General features: G+C 68.2%; 1 protein-coding gene across 4 annotated transcripts in view; it reads right to left on the bottom strand.

Moving 5' to 3' along the window:
* Nucleotides 1-25096, bottom strand: part of RXRA (retinoid X receptor alpha) — a 93105-nt gene that overhangs the window by 40514 nt on the left and 27495 nt on the right. The window contains exon 1 of one of the 4 annotated variants that reach the window (XM_061434154.1): nucleotides 12907-13018. The exons of 1 other annotated variant lie outside the window; for it this stretch is intronic. Coding sequence is in view for 1 of the 3 variants with exons in the window: in XM_061434153.1 (XP_061290137.1) it covers nucleotides 12161-12179 (19 nt within the window). In the remaining 2 variants the exon portion in view is untranslated. Of the gene's footprint in view, nucleotides 1-3654; nucleotides 3747-12160; nucleotides 12283-12906; nucleotides 13019-25096 lie in introns of those variants that run through there. 2 more of the 4 variants (XM_061434153.1, XM_061434155.1) reach the window with 2 other exon arrangements.

Genomic DNA, 25096 nt, shown 5'->3' with positions numbered 1-25096 from the left:
CTCTGCCCGCCACGGCCTCAGTTTCCTCGTGTGAAGAAGGGCCAAGCCAGACCCGAAGAGGCCTTCATCCAGGGACCCTCGGGGCGAGGAGACACAAGAGGCAGTCCTCCTCCTCTCCCACCCAACACCTGCTGTGCAGACACCAGGGGAAGACTCAGGACCCGACGAGAAGCCCTGAGCACGCCCAGCTCCGGGCACGTGCTGGATGACCACGACGGGGCCCGGGAAGGTCACGGGCTGCGGGGACACGCCTGGCCCCCACCCAGCTGTCCTCACCTGCCCTTGCCTGGCCCAGACACCCGCCAGGAACGCCACACCCCTCAGGGGAGACCCTGGCCCCTCCCAGGCCCCCAGCGCCCCTCTCCCACCCCAGCCTGGCCCTACCTGCCAGCCACCTGCGGTCCCCCGCCCACCAGGCCAGGCCGCCTCCAGAAAGAGAGGCCAGCAGGTGCAGCCTCATAGCCAGGGTGGGCGAGAGGTCCCACCACGGGGGCAGCCGCACCGGCCCCCGGCCGGCCGGCCTGGGGTCCCGCGGCCCCTGGCGCTGCAGTGTGGCAGGCGAGCTGGCCGCGGAAGCCTGGGAAGGGGCCCAGGAGGCCAGCGTCTCCGCCAGGCAGCTGGGAACTCGCCAGAGTGGCCAAGTTCCCCTTTCCCAGGACCGCCCGGCCCCCCACCCTCGCCCAGACACCTGTGACCACAGGCCACTCCCATCGGCCGAAGCACAGGCTGCTTAGAGGAGGACGGGGACCCCAGCCTCGTTTCCTCAATCTGAGCTCAGCCTCGGCCTGCACACAGCACCGTGCATGGGACCCGGGCCCAGCCAGGGGCCAGCAGAGGCCGAGGGCAAGGCCCGGGCCGCAGTTCAAACCCGCTCACGGCTGCCAGCTGCCGGGGTGTGGGCCGGCCAAGCGGGCTGGCTGAGCCCAGCGCCCCAGCTGCAGGCTGGCGTGAGGATGCAGGGATGGGGCGACAGCTCCGGATGCGGGGCTGGCCGTTGCCCCCAGACACTCAACCCCCCGGGTGCACTGACCCAGCTGGGGCGCTGGAGCAAGCCGACACAGCCTTCATGGGGGCCACAGACCCCCGGCCACCGAGCCTCAGGTCTCCACCTGGCCCCTCTGCTCGCCGGCAGCAAAGGTCGTGCAGGAGGGGCAGCAGAGGCCCAGGCTGAGCCCAGGACGGGCCAGCGGGCCTGGAGAGGGAGGTGGGTGGACAGCAGGGCTCTGACTGCCGGGTGGCAGGGGGGAGCCACGAGGCGCCCCCGGCCCGGAAAGCAGAGCCCTGGCAGGAGCAGCTGGGCCCCAGGTGGGGCTCTGCCCCCAAGAGGAGGGCAAGCAGGAAGTTGGGAAGGAAGGAAGCCGTCGTGGCTCCCGGCCACCCTCCAGCCACACAACGGGGTCATTCTTCCGGGGCACAGAATGCCTTTTGTAGGCCAGCGGCCAGCGGCCCAGCCCCGGGGCCGGCAGTGGCGGGAAGGGGCGGGGGGCGTGGGGGATGCATCACAGGGCCCCCTGCTGCTCCTGCACAGGCAAGTGCAGGGTCCTCAGTCCCGGCCCCCCGCCCCCGGAGGCCCGAGGTCCAGACAGCTGTACACATCCGGCCACACAGGCCGGCTGCCCCGGCGGCTCTGGCTGCGCACGCTGCGTGCACACTGCCTGCTCCACGGCGGCTGGCAGACACGTTGGCAGCCCTGCCTGCCCTTGGGCACATGGAGACCCTGCTGCCCACGTGGGGCCCAGGCAGCCTCCCTCCTCTCCCAGGACTCCTCCAGAAGGGCCGGGGTACCCCTGCCCAGGCTGACCCGGCAGACAGACCCAGCCGCAGCCCCCTGCCCGCGTCTCCCGCGCACCCCACACCCCCGGGCACACGTTGGCCCCGACTGTAGTCTCCACCTGAAACCCAACCTACTGTGGGACCGGGCGGGAGGTGAGGGGGTCCATCCCCATCCCACCCCACCCTGCCCGAAAAGGTCCATGCTCGCGGAAACCCAGCCAGTTGGGGGCTCGGCGAGGAAGAGGGGACTCCCCGGGGTCACAGGGGCAAGTGGAGACTCCAGGTCGCTCGGCTCTGGGGTGGGAGGTGGGGCGTCCCTTCCTACCTCGCCTGGCTTGGGCGTCTGCCAAGCGCACGTGGTGTGGTTTTCACGATAAGGACACAAACAGCCTCTGCGGAGGCCTGGTTTTAGCAGGATCCTGGCCCGACGGGCCCGAGGCTGTGGCTGCCCCTCCTCCGCATGGGCCGGGATTCCCCGCTTCGCTCCTCCTTGCGGCTCCCTGCTCCTCCAGTTCTGGACCTGGGAGCGCGCTGGACTAAACTCGCCAGGTGGACGGGGGTGTGGCGGGGGCCTGCCTGCCTGCGGCGAGGATCCCAGCCCAGCCCAGTCTAGGGGCAGGCCAGGCCAACTCAGCTGTGGCTGGTGGTCAACCGTGACGCCCGGCTCCCCCCCAGCTGCCTGAGGGCCCGGCCGGGCAGCCGGGGTCCGGGACACCCAGGACACGGCCGGGAGGCGCCCGTGACGTCCACCGGGCCCTCGCCCAACTGACTCAGTTCATTTGCAGCCAACAAGCCCCGTCATGTGAACTACCTCCAGCCACCACCCCCAGGCCCGCTCACGCTCAGCCCCACAGGTGGCAGGCGGGGCCGCCTCTCAGAGTCACCACAGACTCACTCCCAGCAGTGCCAGTCGAGCCCAGGGCACCGTCTGGCTGGCAGCTGGCCCCCACCCGCCACGTCCCCTCAGCCCCAGACCCCAGCATCAGCCTGCACGTGGACAGTCCCTGCTCCTGGCCTGCCCCAACCCAGTCCATCCACCCTCTGCACCCTCAGAGCAAGTGGAGCTGGCCAGGCGCTGGGCCTGCCCCACCGGCTGGTGGCCTCGGCCGTGAGGCTCCCCACACACGTGACCCACCTGTGCAGAGATGCCCTGCAGGCTCTCGCAGGACTGGGTGTTCAGAGGGCTCGACTCTGGCCACCTCACCTCCGTGCGCACACACGAGCCACATCTGTGGGTCCCCTCAGCCTGCAAGTCCGAGCAGGCCCTGAGAGTCCCACCAACCAGGCCCTGCCCCTGGCCAGGCCCGGCCAAAGGCGCCCAGAGTGTGCCGGGGCTGAGCCCAACCCTGAGCTGCAGTGCCTCTGGGTGGGCAGAAAAGGAGGGGCCCCGGGGAGCCGACCCACAGAGGCTGAACCAGCCGGGAGCAGCCCATGGCACTCACGTCTCTTCCCCAGCCACGCTCATCAACATCGCATCTGCGGCCTAGGCCGGCCACAGCGGCAGAGTCTGCCCCCCAGAGAGCAGAGCAAGCCACAGACCGCAGGCCCCCAGCCCCGAGCCCCAGGCTGCCCCCTGCTCAGCCTCGGCGTCCACCCAGATGTAGCTGGAGGGGGTCAGCAGGGGGCCTGAAAGGCCCCTCCCCTCGCCCCCAGCACCCCTCACCCGAGACCTGCTGTTCCCTCCCAGCACCGGGGCCCGGTCCTGACCTCGCTTCTGGGCCCAGCTGGTCCAGCAACAGTGAGGACGTGGGTGTGGGGCTCGCCCCGGGGGCAGCCTCTCGCTCCCACCAGCTGTCCTAGACCTGCCTCGATGCCCGCCTCCCGGCCTCCAGGAGGCCCCCCAGCCCCACTGCAGACCCCTGCCTCTCCCAGGCCTCTCACCCTGGCAGTCAAGGTGCTGGCAGCCATAGGACGGGCCCTGCCCAGGGGCCCCAGAGCCCAGGCAAAAACAAACACACACACACACACACCACCCAGCCCTCAGCTTCCTTCCTCCCCGCACGGCCAGTGGTGAGAACAGCAGGCGAGGGCCGGGGTGGGCGGAGGCGGCCGCGCCAGGGCCACGCGGAGCCCCCAGCTGCCCTGGGCCCAGCCCGCGGCCCCTCCCTCTCGCTCACATCCTGGTGGGGGAGGGCACGCAGGGGTGCAGCGCAGAGACCAAGGCCCTCCGGGCCCAGCCTGGGGGTGGGGGGCAGGGGCAGAGGACCCCCAGCTGCCACACCCGGCGGTGGGCACACTGAGGCTGGGTCTCTCCACCTGCGCGCCCCCTGCCCCACAGGAGCACTTGACTGTTCCTGTCCCCACTCCCAGGAAACACCGCGGAACACCACGGAAGGCAGGGGCTTGGTGCGCAGGGAAGCCACCCCACAGCCCAGAACAGGGCCCCCAGCCCTCTGCTGACCGTTATCTTGGAAAAGATTCACCAGAGGTCTCCACCCGTCACTGCCAGCAAGCCCAGCCCCACCTCCCTCCCGCAGACCCAGCCTGCCCCACACAGGCCTCAGCGCCCAGCACCCCAGCCCCCTCCAGTTGGTGTGGCCCTCCGCCCCTCTCGGTCCCAGCCCTGGCCCTCGGAGTAGACACAATCATTCATTCCCCTTGCGTGTTCCTGCCAGGGACACCCACTCCTGGAAGCCCTCCTCACACCAGTGCAGGGAGCTCAGGACAGGGGCCCAGCCCTGTGGATGCCAGCTCAGGTCTAAGCCCCCGCCCCGGAGGACGGGCAGGGTCCCCACCCCAGGCGTACTGCCTTCTCAGGCCCCTGCCAGCTCTGCCCTGCTCCAGCCCCGCGCCCCACCACCCCCAAGACCTGGGAGACCAGCCCAGCCCACCAGCCACCCCTCACAGTGGTGCCCACACCGGCCCTGGAAGGCGGGACTTCTCCAGGCCCAGACCTGGCTCCTTCTCCAGCCTGCACAGCCAGCACCCCACCCCACCATGGGGCCCCCGACTCTCACTCCTCCAGGGCTCTGCTGGCTCTGCCGCCAAGCAGAAAAGAAGGGTGCTGACCCTCAGGAGGACGGGAACCCGTGCGGCTCTAAGTGCCCCCGCCCCGACTGAAGCAGTGGAGGGCCCTCCTCTGGCCTCTGACCCCCAAGACCCGGGAGCCGGGGGCCCGCAGGCGCTCAGCAGGACGCGGCAACCCCCGCCAGACAGGACGGGACATCCCTGGCACAGAGGACCAGGTCCTGGCCTGGAGGTGCTCTGGACACGGAACCCCTGGACCTCGGGCCTGAACACCATGTCCGTCTGCCTCCCCACCTACCCTCCCCCAGCAGGTTCTAGGCCCACGCTGAAGGTGGGCACAGGGGGGTGGGGGCCACAGGGTCCCTGTGAGGCGTGGCCTGGTCCACAGGCAGGAAAGCGCTGCCCCCTAGGCGCGCAGAGACCCCACGCCCAGGCCTGGGCCTGTCCCGGCCCCTCCAGGAGGCCACACGCAGCCCCCAGCCCCCCACCGCCCCAGGGCCGCAACCGGTTCCCAGGCCTGGCCGGCAGCGTGCCCCGTCACGCCAGCCCGCAGCCCGGCCCCCACCACCCCCACGCCCAGGCGCGGGGTGACTCACGGGGCTGGCACGCCGCCTCCGGCACCCCCCTGCGGGCGGCCGCCCTGAACACACACACACACCTGTCCGGACTTGATGCCGCAGGCCGGCGGAGGGGCCTGGGAACTGCGGGCGGGGCCAACCGGGCTCTGGGCCACGAGGGGCCCCCGGGAGGGGCCCGGGAAAGCTGCACTCAGGCAGACGGCCAGGAACTGCAGCCCGACTCCAGAGACCCCACGGGCCCAGGAACTGCAGCCTGACCCCAGAGACCCCACGGGCCCAGGAACCACAGCCCAACTCCAGAGACCCCACGGGCCCAGGAACCGCAGCCCGACCCCAGAGACCCCACGAGCCCAGGGGAGCGGTTCGGGGAAGGGCCTGGGAGCTGCACTCCTGCCCACCCCACATCAGCAGCCCAGATGCCGGCATGCCAACCGACTGACCAGGGAGGGCGCCAAGCCCTGCAAATCCAGGCCCAGACCACCACCCTCCCTCCGTGAGGCCAAGCATCACCCTGGAGGCCGGGCAGGCCAATGGGCCCTGACAGGCCACGGATCTCAGGCTCTGGCAGGTGGCACTTGGGGAAGCCCACCACAAGGATGGGCTTCAGTTCAGTCGCTCAGTCGTGTCCGACTCTTTGGACTGCAGCACACTAGGCCTCCCTGTCCATCACCAACCCCCGGGGCTTGCTCAAACTTGTCCATCAAGTCGGTGATGCCATCCAACCATCTCATCCTCTGTCGTCCCCTTCTCCTCCTGCCCTCAATCTTTCCCAGCATCAGGGTCTTTTCCAATGAATCAGCTCTTCGCATCAGGTGGCCAAAGTATTGGGAGTTTCAGCTTCAGCACCAGTCTTTCCAATGAATATTCAAGACTGATTTCCTTTAGGATGGACTGGTCGGACCTCTTTGCAGTCTGAGGGAGTCTCAAGAGTCTTCCAGAACAGCAGTTCGAAAGCGTCAGTTCTTCAGCATTTAGCCCTCTTTGTGGTCCAGCTCACATCCATGGGGGCGTCTGAGCCGGGGCCTTACTTCTGTTGAGGCCAGGCCCGAGGTCTCAAACACCGATCAGGGCTGTCCTGTAACCTCCCAGAAACCAGAGGGGCCAAGAAGGGGCCATGACAGCAGGGAGCCAAGGCCCTGCCAGCTGTCAGGGGAGCGCGGCAAAGGCCTCCAAGAGGGCGGCCACACAGCAACTGCAGGGGCCAGAGCAGGCCTCCGACGCAGAAGGGCAGTGTCCACCCACGCCCATCCCCCACCCCAGCAGGGCCCCCTCAGGCTTCCCTGCTGCACCCCCACGGCCCCCAGGCAAGGGTCAGCGCTCCTGCACAGGAGGCAGGAAGCCCCGAGGCCCAGGGCCCAGCCAGTGCAGGTGAGCGGGGCGGGGTCTGCTGGGGAGACTAAGAGAGAGGGCCCACGGGACAGCGCGAAGGGGGCCCTGCTGTGTGGGGTGGGCGGGAGGCCTGGGACCCAGTCCTAGGAGCCAGTTCCCCCCTGGCGACGGGATAGTGGCCGGCACTGCCCGCATTCGCTGACCGACTGCTGGACGGGCAATGTTGGCACGGGCCCTGCCAGAGGGAAGGCGCCGGGTGCGGCTGCCACTAGCCACAGCAGAGGCAGACCCCAGCGCGGCTGCCCCGCCCACAGCAGAGGCAGACCCGCCGCCGGGCACAGGACGGCGCTGGACAACCTGACTCAAGGGAACAAAGCACAGCCACAGGCACGGCAGGCCTGGCTCTCACCCTGCACGCGCCAAGGAGGCTCCAGGGCAGCGTGGCCGGGCCCGCACGGACGCCTGCGGGCTGACGACGCACCGTCAGGCTGCGGTCCCCTGGGGTCCAGAGCCCTGGCTGTGCCGGAACCCGCCTCCCTCAGCGAAGCCGGCTCCGGGCCTCCCCACAGAGCGGAGCGGGGTGAGCACGAGGGGGTCGGAGCACCCCACCTCCAGGTGCAGCACAGCTCCCCATGGGCCCGTGAGCCACGGCTGAGCCGCAGGAAGACAGGGAGAGCCGCAGCGCCCCGCCTGCCCCGGCCGGGAGGGCACGGGCTGCCGTCCCCGGAGAGCGCCTTGTGTGCCCTCCCCCGGCCACGGCTCCCCACCACCATGATCCCCCGACAGGCCACAGTCCCTGCCCAAGCCACGGTCCTCCCCTCGGCCACGGTCCCCCAGGGCCACAGGACCCCTGACCACAGTCCCCCCCAGGCCATGATCCTCCCCCCAGGCCACGGTCCCCCCAAGGCCATGATCCTCCCCTCAGGCCACGGTCCCCCCAAGGCCATGATCCTCCCCTCAGGCCATGGTCCCCCCGGCCACAGTCCCCACCTGGCCACGATCCCCGCAGGCCACGGTCCCCCAGGGCCACAGGACCCCCGACCACGGTCCCCGCAAGGCCATGATTCTCCCCCCAGGCCAAGGTCCCCCCAGGGAGTGCCACCTCTCCCTCGTCCACCTTCTGGAGACTGGAGTGGGCAGCCCCTCAGGAGGCAAGAGAGAGACTGCTCAGGGGCTAGACTGCCCCCAACACAGCCAAGCCCCAGGTGGTCTGGCTCCCCACCCTGCCCCCTGCGACCCCAGCCCCTCCCCATGCAGAAGGCGCCCCTGAAGCAGCCCCAGGGGGCCCGCACCCCGCCGCCCCCCCAAACTCAGGGCCTTGCTCGCCCACACCCTCGGCCCCTCCCAGCCTCGCCCAGAAGGCATGGCAGCTGCCAACTTCCTGCCAGCGGCTCCGAACCCGCAGTCGGTGTAAGGCCTGCTCAGCACCCAGGGCGGCTGCGAGGGCCACGTGCAGGAAGAGCCGCGTGCGGGGGCGGGGGAGGGCCGCATGTGGGGAGGAACGCAGGCGGGGGAGGGCCGCAGGCCTTAAGCCCCGGATGGCCGGGGCCCCTGCAGTCCTGAGGCAGCCCAGCCACACGGCGCACCCCCACCCAAGGGGCTGGGACACGGATGGGTCTGGGAATCAGGGCCTGTGACCCTGAAGACACACACATGCACAGGGTCAGAAAAAGGAGGGACTCAGACTCCAGGGTGAACTTTTTAAATCTCAGGAGAACGGGGTGCTCCTCACACCCCCAAATCCAGCACGGGTTGGTAAGCTCTCACTCTGGGCCCCTGAACAAGAGCAGTGCGTGTGTCTCACTGAGAGTGCATGGACCCCAGAGCTCGAGGCAAGCTCCAAGCGAGGCCTGCCTGCCCCACGGAGGGGCCCGCCCAGGGACCCGGCCCCGCTCTGGGCCTCCACCGATGGCCCTGCAGGCAGAGGGGCTGGGCTACCCTCGTTCTCACCTGTTCACTGGCCCGGTGTCTCTAGGACAGGCCGTGACCCCTGCGCTGGGGAACACAGGGAGGGTGGCCAGTTAGCCCATCGAGGCCCAGCGGCTGACCTCCCAGGCCAGCGGAGAGCTGAGTGCCGACCCTGCTCGGGGCCCCAGGGAACTGGGCAGGACTCCCTGGTCCCGCAGCTCAGAAGCAGCCAGTCTGGGCTTCTGTCCTCAACCAGGTCAAGTCAGGCCGGGCCCCTGCCACTCGCTGGGCTCATCCTAGGCCAGGGTCCGCGAGGCCGCCACAAGGACCCCGCGGTTCAGGTTGGGGAAAGCAGCAGAGGGCCTTCCTGGGGCGGACAGGGGGCATGAGGCGAGCACGCACAGGCCGCCCTGAACTCAGAGATGCGCATGGCTGTCCACCCAGCAGCCAGCCTCAGGGGTGCGAGCATCCCACACCTGCCCCCACCAGGGACCCCTGGGGGCTCAGCACCCAAACCCCTCACTGGTCTCAAGCACAGGGAGCCCGGGACCCCCGGCAAGCTGTCTGGCCCCCATGACCCACCCGCACACGCCAACCAGGCAGGGGCACAACTGGCGTTTCCCTAGTGCTCGTGCCCGGGAGCCTGCCCTGCGCACTTCGGAACGTGCGTCTCATCCCACACGTTCAGAAACCCTGCAGGCGTCGCTGTCTTCTTGCAGAAGGGGAAGCGAGGCTTGGACACCAAGCTCAACCTGCCCGCGGCCACCCACTGGTCAGCGCAGGGGCAACAGGGACCCGAGGCCGCTTGGGCACATGGCACAGGGGTGAGGGAGGCGAGCAGAGCCGGTCAGCAGAGGGACAGTCAAGGGGCGAAGGTGGGATCCTCTGTCCCACACGGGATGGAGACACAGAGACGGGTGTCACATACACACACACACACACACATCAAGGCGTGTGCACACACCCGCAGACACACGCCCTGCTGGGGGCCCAGAAGCCCCTGAAGGCCCTCTGACCCCCAGCAATGCCCTCAAGGCCGTCAGCACCGCTGGGCGGCGGGGGTGGGGGGGCGGGGGTGCGGGGTGCTGTGCCCGGTGCAGAACCCTGGGCTCTGGGTCCAGAATCTCCTAGAAAATGCTCTCTCCTCCACCGGTCGAGGGAGGGCCGGCCTCCCGCAAAGGCCTCCTCCTCCTCCTCCTCGTCACCAGAGGCCTGTTGAAAATCTGTATTCTGCTTTTACTTAGAAAATAACAAAGGCCGAGAGAGGCCGTTATCTGTCTGCAGGCGCAGGGCAAAGGCGGCCGGCGCACTAACCTTGGGCGAGCGGGACTCTGGCTGGTTTCCACTCTCTCTGCTTGGCTTTGGTAACAGAGTTGCAGGGCAGCTAGTTTATTCTCTTTGGTGGGGCCAGGGCGGGGTGAGGGGGTGCTTTACAGAATCTTAGCAGTTCCCTTCATCAGCCACGTGCACAAACTCTCCCACAGAAAGCGCTCTCCAAGCCAAATGCAGATTCCATTTTCTCACAACACCGCCCACCCCTGAGCCCTTCAAGGGGCCCGGGAGGGCAGGGGACTCCCTGCGCAGCCCCGCACCCACTCGCCGTCCCAGCATGTCCTGGGCCAAAAGATGAGACAGCTGACCCGCCTCGCTCAGGCCCGAGCCTTAACGCCAGCCCATCCGGTGGTCCCTGTGCTGACCCCGAGATGAGCCAGGCTTTCCTCTGGGCTGGGACCTGCCTGAAGGGCCCCCAGCCGCCTAGAGTCAGCTCGCCTCAGCACCCCAACCCCAGGGCTCCAGAAAGGGCTGAGGCGCACCCGCAGACCCTTCACGTTGGAGCTCGGTCGCTCAGTTATGTCCAGCTCTTTCATGACCCCATGGACTGCAGCCTGCCAGGCTCCCCTCTCTGTGGGATTTCTCAGGCAAGAACACTGCAGGGGGTTGTCACTCCCTTCAGGGGCTTTTCCGACCCAGGAACTGAACCCAAGACCCCTGGCGCCCCTGCACTGGCGGGAGGACTCCTCACCGCTGAGCCGCCTAGGGAGCCTGGGGACCCCTCGGCCTCCCTTTAAGAAGCCTGCCACCCCCCAGATCAGGACTGAGCCAGGTGAGCCCCGGCTGCCGCCGTGATCCGGGAGAAGGACGCTCACCTGGGCACCCAGCACCCACCTCTAGCCCTGCTCCTTGCCAGCCCTCAGGGCACCCTGGCCCGCCCCAATCTGGGTCTACCCCAGTCATGGGAACCAGGTCATTTCCAGGAACACATCAGCTTTCTCGCCTTGAGAACATGCTGTTCCCTGGGCCTGAAACTCCGCCTGCACCTCTCTCGGCTCGCTCCAATCCAGTTTAAATAAAACCCGCCTCTAGGAAGCCCTCCTGATTTCTCCCAATCAGGGCAGTGGTGCCTTCTACGACAGACTCTCAACAGGGCACTCCCCACCACAGGGTGCCCCCAGCCCCCAAAGTCCGGGAGGTCCGAGGGCGGGAGCCGCAGCCGGCTCATCAGGCAGCCCTGGGGCCTGGCCTTACCCTGGTATACAGCCGGCACAAATAAAGGCTAAATGGATAAGTGGAGTGAGGATGAGGGAGCTAGGAATGGGCTGATAGAAGCTGCGTGACTCACCGTGGTCCTTAAGAACCGGCTGAGTAAGGACCAAGTTTCAAAGAGACCCTGAGGCGCTAACAAGCTGTGCAAACCCCAGCAGGCTGAACCACCGCTCTGAGCCTTTATTTCCTCTTCTGCAAAGAGACGTCACTTAAGAAGAAAGCGGCCAGGAGGCCATGACCACGAGGCTGGCCTGTCCCTGGCCATCCCCGAGGTGACGAGGTGAGCGCAGGTGTGCACACAACCTGTGGACCTGGGCTTGAGGCCTGCCCACACGACCCACGGCCGGCCCTACCCCGCTGGGTCTAAGCATCCTCGTCCTCAGAGAGGCCCCCTCTGGGTATGTATCACAGAGCCCTCCCGAGTGGGTGGCCTACCCGCACAGCCTCCACTGTGCTGGGAACAGGTGGATAATCCAGGCCAGGCCCTGGGGCCCAGCCGGTCAGGGATGTGGCGGGAGGGAGGGCGCTGTCTGGGCACAGGCATCGAGGAGGGCTTCCTGTGGGAGGCACCACCCGCCTCCCTCCAGCTGTAACTTACAGGACGCCCCCAGCTCCCGCCGCACACCAAGCCCTGGGCTCCCCACACACAGCTGGGAGGACGGGACCCACCTGCGTGCACGCCCACTGTGAGGACCGCCAGCCCAGCCAGAGTCCCAGGGAGGGCTACAGAGTCACGCAGCGGACCCCTGGTGCCAGGTGTGCAGCCAGGGGTCAAGTCCACCCCACCTCCTGACCGAGCACCACAGCACACCACGTGGCCACTCGGCTCCAATGTTCTCGTCTGCAAAATGGGCTAATGATCTGTCCAGACGGGGTTGTCTGAGGACATCGATGCCGTGCTGGTGCACGGAGCAGGCGTCAACCGCAGTTCCGGGACACAGCAGGCCCTCGGGGGTCCCGGCACCTCCATCGCTATCCCTCCCAGCCCCAGAGAAAGCGCTGAGCGCCACGGGACAGAGCCCACAGAGTCCTCCCCGCCGCCTCTAAAATGCCCACCTTACCAGGAAAGGTCTCGGGCATGGGTCTCCTGATGACCCGTCTCCACAGGCCCCTGGCTCAGCACCCGCCTCGCTGTGTGGCCCCAGCTCGGCCCCACACCCTCTCTGAGCGTCCACTTCCTCATCCAAAAGAGAGTGTCTCCAGGGCCCCGCCCCTGCTGGCAGGCAGCAGGCCAACAACACAGCCAGGGAGAGGCCTGACCACAGGTCCCAGGGCCCCAGCCCCACCCCGCGGGGGTCAGGGCTGGGGTCTGTGGTGGCGCCCGGCCGGGAAGGCGGGCCCGAGACCCTCTCCTCCTCCCCTTCACCCAGAGCCTGCAGGGTCCCCTCGGGGGATCAGGGAGTCTGGACTGTGTGCCCGAGGCTGCACAGCTCAGCATGGCCGGGCCTGGACCTGCCGCTGGGCTGGGGCTGGACTTTCCCACTGCATCATCTCCTCCTAGATGGACCCAGCAGAATCCTGGAAAAATTGGGCAGCCTGGACACCAACTCCCTGCCCACTGCTGTGTGCCCCCCAGCAGGTCACTTGGCCTCTCTGGGCCCCAGCTTCCTCCATAAGCAGTGAGCGTAAGAAAGCCCACCCGGGGAGGTCACAGGCACGGCTCCGTGACTCCCGGAAGCCTAGTGCCTGCTGCACAGCGGAGGGTCAATCAATCTGTGGTCCTCACAGGGCAGCCCCGGACTCAAGCCTGAGGTCAGCAGAAGGAAAAGGGGGCCATCTGGCCGAACCTAAGGCTCCCCCCTCCTACCCGTTCCCGAGGTGGGCCGCTCAGTAAAGGGCTCACAGCCCCACCCGGGGCAGCCTCTCGGGGGACACGGGGGCTTGGGCCCTTGGCCACCACCCACTGCCACTAGACAGGCGTGTGCCTCCCAGGAGGGCAGATGCCCGCCCCCGCCTCCTGCCCAGCACACAGCCTCAGCGCAGACTCGAGTTCTGGATTCGAATCCTGCCCTCCACTCCAACGCCTCCTGACTTCCATACAACAGGCAGGTCACCAGGACGACGAGAGCTCACGCCCTCTGCCCTGCCCCGGGTGGAGGTGGGGGAGTGGCGGTCTCTCCCGGTCTCCCAGGGGGAGAGAACGGGGCGCAGGGCACCCCAAGAGAAGGGTCCAGCCGGGCCTGGAACCCGGCTCCTGACACTCGGTCCTGTGAGGGCGGCAGGATGTTGGGAAACCCGCAAACACTTGTTTCGACACCGCGGCCACGTCAGCGGCCGGTTTCGACACGCAGCGGCGCCCGGGAGGCCTCGGCCTGCTCGTCCTCGGGGCACATGGACCGGCTGGGCCATCGTGAAGGTACAGAGGCCGCCGCCCCGGCCCTGGGCCGCCACAGGCCCTCGCAGGTCCGCTCCGCCCCGAGCTTCGCGCAGCCCACACCGACCTGGCGCTCGGGGAGAGCATGTCCCGGAGAGCGAGCGCACCCCTCGGCTGGGGCCACCCAGCAGGCCTGGGGCGCAAAGCCAGGTCGGGAGGACGTGGCCTGGCCCACCCAGTCCTCACAATCAGCATGGGGTCCGGCCGAGCCTGCATGCGGCCCACATCCCTTGGCTGAACGTCGAGGGAAAACGAGAGAAGCCCAGGACAGCAGCTGCCACCCAAGGGCACCCCTGCTGCCCAGAAGGGACCTGCTGAGTCCACCTCAGAGGACACCGAGCCCCAGCGAGGGCAAGGGACCCAGGCCGCACCCGAAGGAGCAGTGCAGCGGGTACCCCCCCGCGGGCCTCCACCTGGCCAGCGGGAGGGGAGGCTGTGAGTTGGGGTGGGGGTCAGCATCGGGGGAAAATCCCTCTCCCTGTGCCCTGTGCCTCCGGGGCTGAGCGGGCACTCTGCCCACATGCCCAGGGGCCCAGCCCCTGCAGACCCCAGGAGCCTGTCCACCCCCCAGCGCCAGGGACTGAGAGCCCCAGCACAGCCCCCACGGTGCAGGCCTGGCACGGCCTCTCCCTGGGCCCTCAGGACACATCCAGGACCAGGCGGGGGTGGGGGGGACACGGCAGCGCTCCCCCCACAGTGACTCCACCCTCACCCGGCCACCCAGTCTGGCAGTGCCCCTGGGCAGCCCTGCCTCTCAGCACATGTGGCCCAGCAGCCGCCAGACTCCTTCTGCACAGCACGCCCTCCGGGGTCTCAACTGTGCCCGCCCTGCAGACTCGCCAGACAGGGGGCTCCACAGGCCAGCACGTCCACCCAGGTGCCCCCACCAGCGGCCAGCATGACACCCAGCCGGCTCTCAGAGACAGCTCAGGGGCAACCAGGAAGGATGGCTCTGAAATCCCCAAAGGCTCAACGTGGCCGGAGGCACCCACAGAGACACAGAGTTTCAAACGCTGCGCCCCTCATCAGGAGGGACCCAGGCACCTTCTCAACACGGGGTGCTGCTCTAGATCCGGGGACACGGCAGATCGCCCACTGGGGGTACGGAGCACGAACCCACACAGAAACAAGGATGGTAATCGGGGGACGCCCGGTCTGGACGCAGTGGCGGGCAAGGCCCGGAGGAGGCCCCACGCCCCAAGGAGCGGGAACGCCAGCCAAAGGGCTCTCCTGCCGGGGAGTGCGGGGCCGGCCAGGGCTCACTCAGGCCTGAGGCTCCCCCAGGGCCCGCAGAGGATGGATACACCCCACGTGCCCTCGGAAGTCCCTGCAGACATTCCCTCCCTGTCCCCAGGCGAGATGACCGGGACGCCCTCCCCAGGTGGCCGGGAGCCCCACCCAGCACCCCACTTCAGACCAGCAGGATCCAGACACCGAGAGGGACGAGGGACGTGCCACCTTTGGCAGGACGCAGCGCTGTGGACACCGCGTTCGCCGCATGGGCAGACGTGGCTGTCTGCACAGGCCTGCACGCACGCACGACTGTCATAAGAGGCAAGGGCAAGCCTCCAGGTTAAACGGGCCTCGCGCCTGGCCTCTGCCTCCCTTCCCACCTCTGAACCGCGAGGCTGCAGGAGACGGGGCCCGTCCAGCACAAGAAGGGACGGGACTTCCTGAGGTCACTCAGCCGCCCCCGACTGGACCTCGGAGCCAGGCCTGGAGCCCCGAAACCTCTGCAGCCCCTGAGGGGTCGGGGGTGCTCAGCAGTGGGAGTGGGGACCTCACAGGGACAGGACAACAGGGCCCCAGACACCACGGTCTCCCAGGTGCCCACATGTGTGCACCACCCACAGGACGGAGCCCCGTTTCACTCGGTGAAACAACCAGCCCTCCGTACCTTCTGCCACCAGGCCCTGACACCGAGAGGTGCTCGTCTAGCGCACCCCAGTACCCGGCGGTCCCCCAGGCAGGGGCCGACTGGCCTCGGGGTGGGGGGAGCCCCTGGACCTTGCAGGCAAACCCATCAGAGCCCTGAGACAGAGTGACAGCTGTGCCCCCGTCCCCAAAGGGGACTCACCTCCTCCGGGAGCCTGATCGTGCCTCTGTCGAGCCCCCCGCTGACCGTCTGCTGAGCCCGGGGCGGGGGCACCGGAAACTGGGAATCAAGAGCCCAGACTGAGCAGGGCCACACTGATGGGTCCTCCTCCACGGGGAGGCAGCCGCTGTGGGGACAGGGGCTCCTGGAGACACGGCTGGGAGAGAGGGTTTCCATTTCAGGCCTCTCCCACCCCCACGTCGTGTAAGCGACGAAGGAGAAGGAGCCTCCGTGACTGAAGGACTGAGAACCAGGTGAGACGGCGGCTGCTCCCAGGCTGAAGGCCTGCGCTTCCTACAACCGCGAACCCGTGACTCAGGCCAGTGAAGCTCCTGCCACTGCCCCTCAGACGGCAGGAAGAGTCCCGAGAGGGCGGCGGAGACCCCAGCCCACCCCCACTGCAGCTGCACTTGGGCGGCCAGGGCGTGGAGCCCAGCCCACACACTGGCACCTCCGCAGTGAGAGCGAGCCGGGCTGGTGACCGACAGAAGACACCAGCCGGCAGGGAGGCTTGGTGCGGAGGCGCTCCGGCAGGGTGGGCCCGCGGCTGATGTCGGGGAGCTGGAGCACCATTAGCTGAATCAGCAATTCCTGCAGATCAGCAGGGCTGGCTGAGCAGGGCCCGGAGCCGGCGTGGCTGCCGGAGCCCACTCCCCGAGCGGCATCTGGCAAGGGAGAGGAGCCCAGAGGCAGCACACGGGCTCCCACGGGCCCACCGCGCAGGCTGGCACCCGAGGCCTGGAAGGCCGCCCTCGGGCAAGCTCAACAGTCCAGGGAACACCAGGAAGGCCTGCCGGGGGAAGCCCACCACACCCAGCCCCGCTGGTGGCCCACAGCTGGGCAGAGACTCAAACCGCCCACACGTGGCTGCTCTGAGCCCCCCGCCCTGGACACCCGAAACCACCATCCGGCCACCCCTCCAAGGCACCGAGGCAGGGGGCAGACCTTAGTCCCGGGGCCGGGCGAGCGACTATCCGCTCCAGCCTCAGCCGCCCCCACGTCCACACAGGGACCCCCTGCCCTCCAGACCCCAAGACCACATCTCCTCCCAGGCACTGATTCTGGAGCAGGAAGACCAGCCCTGCCCAGCCCCCCCGTGGGGGACACTCGACGGCCCACCCACAGCCGGCCCTGCAGCACTGGCCCCAGGCAGGCCACAGGCCTCGTGCTGCCCTAGGGGGCTCAGGCTGGAGGAGGGTCGGCGTCCCCGTCCTGGGAGCCGGCCGTAGGGGCTGCTCTGCTGCTGACACCAGAGGTAACGAGTTCCAGATGGGCCGGGGCAGGGGCGGGAGCGGGGACAGCCTGCTGAGGAAGCCCGAAGGTCCGAGATAAGGCGGATTTCTGAGCCCCGGCCAAGCCTCTGCACCCGGGGGGTGGCCGGCCCTGCAGAGAAGAGCCCGCACCCGCCCCGTGCATGTGGATGTGCGCCGGGGACCACCCAGGCGGTGCCGGCTCTGGAGACTCCCCACCAGGACCACGGACCCTCCCCGGCCACCTCCCCCCGGGGCCTGGCACCTCGCAGCCTCAGTCTCCCTGTGCGACTGGTCACCACACGGCCCCCGAGGCCCAGCCCGAAAGACAGTGACCCAGTGCCAGCCCGCTGGCCCCGCCAGCGAGGAAGTGGTGCCAGAAGCAGGCACCAGACGGATCAGACAAAACCCCAGACGTTAAGACTCAGGCCAAGATGGAATCACGCTCCTAGAAGTCGCTCACCTGACCCCTGACCCCTGACCTGCCACCTCCAGGCCACCCCTCAGGCTCACGCAGAGGGTCCAGCTTCATCAAGGCTGGGCGTTTGTGTGCACCTCCCCCACCAGACAAGCCCCCCACCCACCCCCGGCATGGGACCCCTCCTCCAGCGTGGGCCTGACAGAGGCATGATGGGTGGGGGGGCCTGTGAACAGAGCAGTGAGTTCCGCCCTAAGCACCTTCCCTTCCATCCACGGAGCCTGCTGACCCCTCCCCAAGACCGCGCTAGCCCCTCGACCCCCCACCCCGGGAGCACCAAGAGCAGATGTGAAACCGGCTCACCTGCCCTGCCCCAGGCCCTCTGAGGGACAGCAGGGCCCGCGTCCACACGTCCAGCAAAGCCACGGCCGTGTCCCCAAAGCAGAGTCCCCAGCAAGGGGAAGAGGGACCCGCCACGCTCAGCACAGGGCCCACCGTCCACACCGGGGCAGCGTGAGGCCCGCAGAGGGGCCGGGACGCCCGGCCTCACCCTGGGGCTGACACACCAGCCAAAGCCCGTCCTTGGAGACCAGGTTGGCCCACCCTGAGCGCACTCAGGGCCGGGGACCCACGTGCCCCTCACCGCCCAGGTGCCCCTGCCCCGGGGGCTGTCGGCCGGGGGCCAGCAGGCTCCTGTGTGTGACCCTGAGTCCCCGCCCCGTCTTTACAGCAGAGGTCCCCGAAAGGACCCTGGGAGACGGCACACGCAGTGGGGGACGTTCCCACGGCCTGCGTGCAGCTGGCTGTCATAGGGGCCACCCCGCCTCCTCCATCTCTGCACCCCGAGTCTGGCTACACGGCCCACCCGACGCTCACAGCCTTTACCGTGGGAAGTGCCCCCCGATGCTGAGGGCGGCCCGCCCCCCCACGGGGTGACAACAGACGGGCACAGCCCTCTCCAGTCTCAGCCTCCTCCTGTGTAAGGGGATGGGGCGGAAGGAGGAAAGGAATCGGAGACCCTCATCTGTAATGTCCACAAACCGGGGCGGTGAGCCCGGAGCAGACGTCCCCGCCAGGACACACGGGTTCCTGCCCCACAGCGTCCGCACCAGAGTCTGGGCAAGATGCTGTGCGCCTCGGAAACTCAGCTCAGCTCGAGATTTAGGGGGAAAGACTTGTCATGCCATCCTGGTAGAAGAATCTAGAAAGTGGGAGGAGGGGGCCGGGGGAGGAGGGGCGGAGAAGGCCCACTGGGGCCGGAGTGCGCCCAGCAGCCACCCCCGCCTCGCCACCTGCCCGCTTTCCGGGGATGTGCTGTTCTCTTCTCAGGCCGCCAAGTTCTCAGGAAAGGCTTCTCCCCCTAAACTGCTAAAGTAAGTGGAAGTGGCAGGGCGTCATCGCCCGAGGTTTCCGCTAAGGGCGGCATGACTATGTTTACCCAAAACGCACACCACCTGCGTCTGCCCGAAAGCCGGGGCCCTGCCCACTCCCCGCATCTGCTGGCAGCGGGCGTCGCCCCGGTACCAGGCGGCCAGGGGCCCCCAGGACCTGGCGTCCTCACGCCTCCGAGGGCCGGGCCAAGGTGGACGGGGCTGTGCCGAGTCAGCTGGGCGTCGGTGTCGTTCGGACGCGCGGTTGTGTCTGCCTCTTTGCGACCCCATGGACTGCAGCCCGCTAGGCTCCTCTGTCCAAGGGATTTCCCGGCAGGAACACTGGGGCAGGTTGCCATTCCCCTCTCCAGGGTGTCTTCCTAACCCAGGGATTGAACCTGCGCCTCCTGCATTGCAGGCGGGCTCTCTCCTGCTGAGCCCCCAGGGAATGCGCCTGGCCGAGCGGAACCGTGCCTGGCGCGGCCCAGGACATGGGCTCCCAGAGGTGTGCTTGCCGCTGCCTCGCCACACGACCCTCTGTGCACACCCACCGTCCACATCTTCCTGGATGTAGTGCCAGCGAGTCACAGACGCCAGACCGCGGCCACAGGCGCCCCCACAGGGCGAGGAGCGAGGAGCCCGCTGACAAGCACCCAGCAGAGCGGCCGCGGGGCCCACCCCAGGCCCACTGGGGCCGGCGCTTAGATGGGAAACCAGTGAGCTGTGAAATTGGCTGATCACCTAAGTGGACACCTTCCACCTCTCCCCTCCGGCAGGGAGGAGAGTGGGCAGACGAGGCCGGGGTCTCCGGGGCCTACCGTGTGTCTCCCGGTGAGGGGCCCCTCTGAGGTCACCCCTAGGCTGTGCGGGGGCTGAGGGGCAGCAAGGTCCTGCCGCCCATTTGCCCGCAGCCACCTCTCTCAGAACATCATCACCCCAGGAGGCTCCCCACCGCAGACAGAGCCCTTCAGAAAACAAGCGCCCAGCACCCCGGGGGCTGACCATCCGTCCCCGACCCGCCATGAAGAAGGGGGTGCGTGCCAGCTCTGCGGCCGCCCCTCCTCCTCTAAAGACAGCTCCCAGCCATAGACACCTCAGGCCCCCCCAAACACGGTGTGGGAAAGCCAGGCTGCAGCGGGGGCCAGGGCTGCTGGCGGAGGAGACCTCCCGCCCCCACCTCCCGCTTGGAACCCAGGAGCCAGCCACAGCCATGCCAGAGACAAGAGGCTCAACACAGACCCTGAGGCTCAGCCCTGGAGACCTCCCATCTCTCCTGCTCGGGGACGACTCGCGTGACCCCAGGCCCAGCCCCACACCCAGGCTTGTGTAGGGCGCCCCCCACGCTCCACGCCAGGGACGAAAGGTGAATCTCAGTCAGCACACCCGCGGAGGCCAGCTCCAGCTGGCGCTGGGCGCACCCTGGAGACATGGCCAGCTCCACGGCCACCCTCTCAAGCCCAGCCGGGCAGGGCCGGGGGAGGTGGGGAGGCCCCTGCACGTGTCAGACCAGGAGGAAGCCCAAGGCCCTTGGGCTGAGAGCTTGTTCTGGAACCTTCCATCTCCACCTGGCCATGTGGGCAGTCGGTGGATCAACCCTGAGAGCCTATGGGCCTGCTCCCAAACCAAGAACCTCCACCGTGCCCCAGATTTTAACCAGATCCATCAGGCACTTGCTCAGCAATTCAGTCGCTCAGTCGTGTCCGGCTCTTTGCAACCCCAAGGACCGCAGCACGCTGGGCAGGACTCAAGTTACAGCCCCAGAAGCTCATCACCGACAGATGGAGGCAGACCCGGCGGCTCCCGGCTCCCGGCGCACCGCGTGGGCTAGAAGCGTCTCAGCCCCGTGGCCTCTTGGCCACGGCTGTCCCAGGCCCGCCAGGGTGGACTCGGGGTGGGGAGAGTGAGGAACAGTGGGTGGCCATGCGGGGAGGGACCCCAGTGCCGGATGCCACAGGCCAGGCCCTGAAACGGGCCTCGGTACACAAGGGCCTGCACCCCAGCGCATCACAGGCCCGGGGGCAGCCGCCCCGCCTCGAGGGAGGCCTGCGCCTTCCCAGCCTGGTCCCTGAGCTCTCCAAGTTCCCTCTTGGCTCCGAGACCACGTGCCAGGCCCAGAGAAAGCTCCAGAAGTAATCAGTCGAATGAATTAGCAGCACGGTCACTACATTACCCTGATGAGTCAGATGGCAAGGCATGTGGGAAAGTCAAGCCCAACACCACGAGGCCACTGGCTCCCATCAGACAAAACCCCAGCAGAGTCCAGGCGAGAGGCACTAGCCACGGCGGGCTCGAAGGGAGCCAGGCCTTCCCAGACCCCCCCACCCCGAGGTGTCTCCCCAGCCCCAGACCAGGGCCAGCATGGGGCTTGCGTGGGGCTCTGATGGCCCCTGGAGACGGGCCGACTCCCAGCCCAGGACCCCATCCCCCAGCCGCCCAACAGCACAGCTCAGCGTCCACCTCAGTGCGTGTGACCACCGTCCCCCGAGGCCGAGGTCCCAGGTCTTGGTCAGGCCAGGGGCAGCCCCCACACCCAGGATCCCCAGGCCTTTGATGGGGATATTCCTTCCAGGAGGTGCTGGTCAGAACTCCCCCTGCCCCGGGTGGTCCCAGATCCCAGGCTGCCCCCCAGACAAGGCAGCCCTGTGGCTGAGGCGCCTCTGTCTGCAGGGTGGAGAGAGACCCTCGGTGGGTTTGAGAGCGGCTCAGACTGGGGCCCGGGGCGGGCGCTGCACCGCGCGGCCCCACCGCCAGGCCCCTGGGGAAGGAAGCAGACGCATGGATGCAGACTTGAACTTGGGACTTCTGCAAGGCCAGGGCCGAGCCGGGCTCACGGTCGCAGCGCGGTCCCGTGACCAGAAGGCAGGGAGGGGAAGGAACAGCTGCTTCCTGCCAACTCCGCCCCGGGCCCGACGACAGGGAGTCTGCAGGCTGTCAGCGGCTCGGGCAGTGGCCGGATGCCGACCCTGCGCCCCACGGCCTGGGCAAGGCCACCGAGGGCGGCAAGTGGCTGTCAGCCCAGCCAGCAACCCTGGACCCGCCCCCCCAGGCAAGACGACGAAAGCAGGGGCTTTGGGCCAGAGCTGGGGGCTCCAGCCCAGATGGCGGGGCTGAAGGACAGAGCACGCCGCCCCGCCAGGCGCCCGCCCCCTCCTCAGCTCCGCCTCCACACCCCTCTCCAGCCCGGGATCCCAGGGTCCCCAGACCTTCCGCCTGTCCCCCGGTGGGGGCAACAAGGCATCTCAGAGCGTGAGCCCCTTCCCTTCACAGGCCAGGCCCACCAGAGCCCCCAGGCAGCCCTGCTCAGCCAGACATCCAGCCAGAGGCAGCCCACGAGGGAAACGGACAGGATGCAGGCCCTCCTGAGCCTCGGCCGTGTGTTTGGACAGGTGGACACGGAGGAGGGTCCACCTGCCTCCCACCCCCACGAGGGCCCCACCGTGGCCCGTCCAACCCCCGGCCACATGTACCTGTCGCCCGTGGGAATCCAGCCACAAATGCTGACTGGGTTTATTATTATTATTATTATTATTATTATTTATAGCAGAGGGAGCGAGGAGTCTGTCTTAACCAACCAGTCCTCAGGAGAACTCAAATCCAGGCCCACTAAGGGGGTGGGAAGGCCAGGGAAAGGGACCACCCTCCCCAGCCCGGCACCCTCCAGACACAGCTGCACTGCGTCCCCCGAGGAGGCGTGGAGCCGGGAGGAGAACGAGGACGCAGACTCAGGGAAGTCATTTTCCATGGGGCCGGGGGGCCGGGGGCTGGGGCTGGGGGCCGGGGGCTGGGGGGCTGGGGGGCTGGGGGGCTGGGGCTGGGGGGCTGGGGGCCGGGGGGCCAGGGGCTGGGGGCTGGGGCTGGGGGGCTGGGGGGCCGGTGGCTGGGGGCTGGGGCTGGGGGGCCGGGGGCTGGGTGCTGGGGGGCTGGGGGCCGGGTGCTGGGGGGCCGGGAGCCAGGGGCTGGGGGCCAGAAGCGCGGCGAGGCGGGGCCAGGTAAGTGGGTGCCAGGCAGGAGCACCAGGGAGCTAAGAAGGATGAGGGGGAGAGGAGCGAAGCCCGAGGAGAAGGGCACTGGGGCTGGGGGCTCGGTGGCCAGCTGCCCCTCGGCTCAGCAGCTGGCTGCTAGTGAACACTGACCACAGGGTGCCCTCACCACACGGAGCCCACGGGCACCCCGACACGGAGCCCACCGAAGCCGCCGGGCCCCGCAGCCCTCCCAGGCTCTGAACGGCCTCAGGCACCCACTGCCAGGCCTCAGTTTCCGCAGGGACATAGTGGAACGGTGGCTTCCAAGTCCGGTTCCAAGACACTCTCGCTCGGGAGGGCTGGGGACCCCCAGTCTGGACCCAACAGCATCACCGCAGCCTGCCTCCCTGTCCCGAGGACGGACAGGGCGCCCCTGCCCAGCCCCCCGGTCTCCGCTGCTGGCCCCGCAGCCTCCTGGCCTCACCTGGGGCCTCTCTTTACCAGGAGCTGCTCACACGCCCTCTGCACCCAAGCCTGCTCCCACTGAAGTGTGAGCCATCTGGCCATTCCAGTGTGGCCCCCCGGGGGCTCCCCCTGCACCCCTTATTTCCTTGTGGCTTCCTGGGCTCCAGAGGATCCTGGGGCCACTTCCTGAGCCCATGGAGGTGAACGGTGAATGCAGGGCTCCTGGTCTCCTGCCCACGTGCACATCACACTCACACGAAGACCAAGCGCAGACCTGCCGACGCGCCAAGGCCAGCCCGCAGCCTTGCGGACACCCCGGCCCCGGCCCCACCGCCCCATCCTGCGCACAGCAGGGCGGGGCAGGGATACTCGGGGCAAACAGCACCTGCAAGGCCGCCTCCTGCAGAGGACACGGCCTGGGCGCCCAGGAGCTCGAGTCAGACCCCACACAGCCCTGTGGGGCCCGCCATGACCCGCCTGGCCCTCAGGTCTGGCCTCCCCGCAAGAACCCAGAACTCCTCTTCCGTCTCTCGGCCTCTACCCACTGCCTCATCTCGACTGCAGGTTGCTGCCTCCTCCAGGAAGGCTTCCCCCAAGCTCCACCCCAGCCCAGGCAGATGGAGGCCCTTTCACCCTGGACAGCAGCTGCCCACGTCCTGCCCCTCGCCCCAAGTCAGCCCTAAGCCCTCACCAACCTCCTGCTTGAAAGCGGCCGCTGACAGCGTGATGAGCCTCCTGTCCAGCCCAGAGCCCAGCAGGCCGGGACACTCCCAGGCGAGGACACGCAGGCTGGGCCAGACAGAACCTGGCGGCCTGGGCTCTGACCTGGGAACGGGGTTACAGCTGGCTCCTTCCTCGGCCGGGGCCACTCTTATAAGTGACACACGGCCTCCCACGGGGACCCCTCTGAAGGACACGATCCTTGGGTGGGCAGGCGACCAGAGTCTGTCCACAGAAATACATGTGGGGGTCACACTTCCCTCCCGTCACGCACCCAAAGGATCTCACGCCCCCCACACTCCAGGCCCCCCACTCGAGCCCACCTCCCTGTGTTCCCCAGTATCGTGGACACCTGTGGCCACCCCGGGCTCCTCCTCGGCCGGCACTTCTCCCACTGACCGCTCCCTGCCCCAAGCTGCCCCACGTCTCGTCCTCTGATAACTCAGGTCACAGGCTGCAGGGGCAAAACTGATCATTGTCCAGACAAAAGCACCGTTTTCGGTCCATTTTCTAGGAACGCGCGCTCCGCCCCGAGCGTGGCCCTCACTGCTTACTTCTGGCACATGTCTGCGTCCTGGAAGGTCCCAGCTAACAGAAACCCGAGGTCTGCTGGGGAGAAGCACTCCTTCCCTCCACCCTGCTCAGGGCTGCGTCCCCCACAGCACCCTGAGCTCGCGGGGCCTGGCCTGCACGACCCCTGCACACAGAGCCACCACTTCCAACCCCACCCCAGGGGCCGAGGAGGAAACTGAGCCCGGGGGGCGGGGGGTACTGACGTCACACAGCTGCGAGACGAAGGCGGTGGGGAGGTCCTCCCCAGGCAGGCTCCCCGCCCGGCCCCCAGAGCCCCCTCTCCCCGGAACAGGGCCAGAACGCAGGCAGGAGGGTGCAGGCCAGTTTCTCCTCGGCGGGGGGAGGGAGCAGGCCCTCCACCAGGGGCAGGATCCAAACCCGTCCGACCGCCCCAGACGACTATCTCTCGATCGCATTTCTCAACCCAGCCCCGAGCGAGCAATTGCGACAGGCAGGCCCGGGGACCAGATAAGGAGGCGTGGGGTGCGGGCTGGGGGCTGGGGGCAGACTTTTGCTTTGCTTTGTTGTGTCTTATTTCTGCCCCCGCTGCACCCTCTCCGTGCCCCAACCCTCCCCGGGGCTTCCTGGGGCTTCCTGAGGTTTGGGGCCGCCTGCAGGGCGGGGAGGGGGGCAGGTGAGGGGAGGCCTCTCCCAGCCGCGTGGGCACAGGTGCGGCCGCCCAAGCTGTGACCGCACCCCAGCAGGACCCTGGTAGACTCCACCCTTCCCGTCTGAAGCCCCCGGGGTCTGGTCCAATAACCATTGAGCAG

Source organism: Bos javanicus, chromosome 11 (genome assembly GCF_032452875.1).
Source record: "Bos javanicus breed banteng chromosome 11, ARS-OSU_banteng_1.0, whole genome shotgun sequence".
NCBI lineage: Eukaryota > Metazoa > Chordata > Mammalia > Artiodactyla > Bovidae > Bos > Bos javanicus.
The sequence above is the reverse complement of the archived record's forward strand: the minus strand, read 5'-3'. Positions and strand labels throughout refer to the sequence as shown.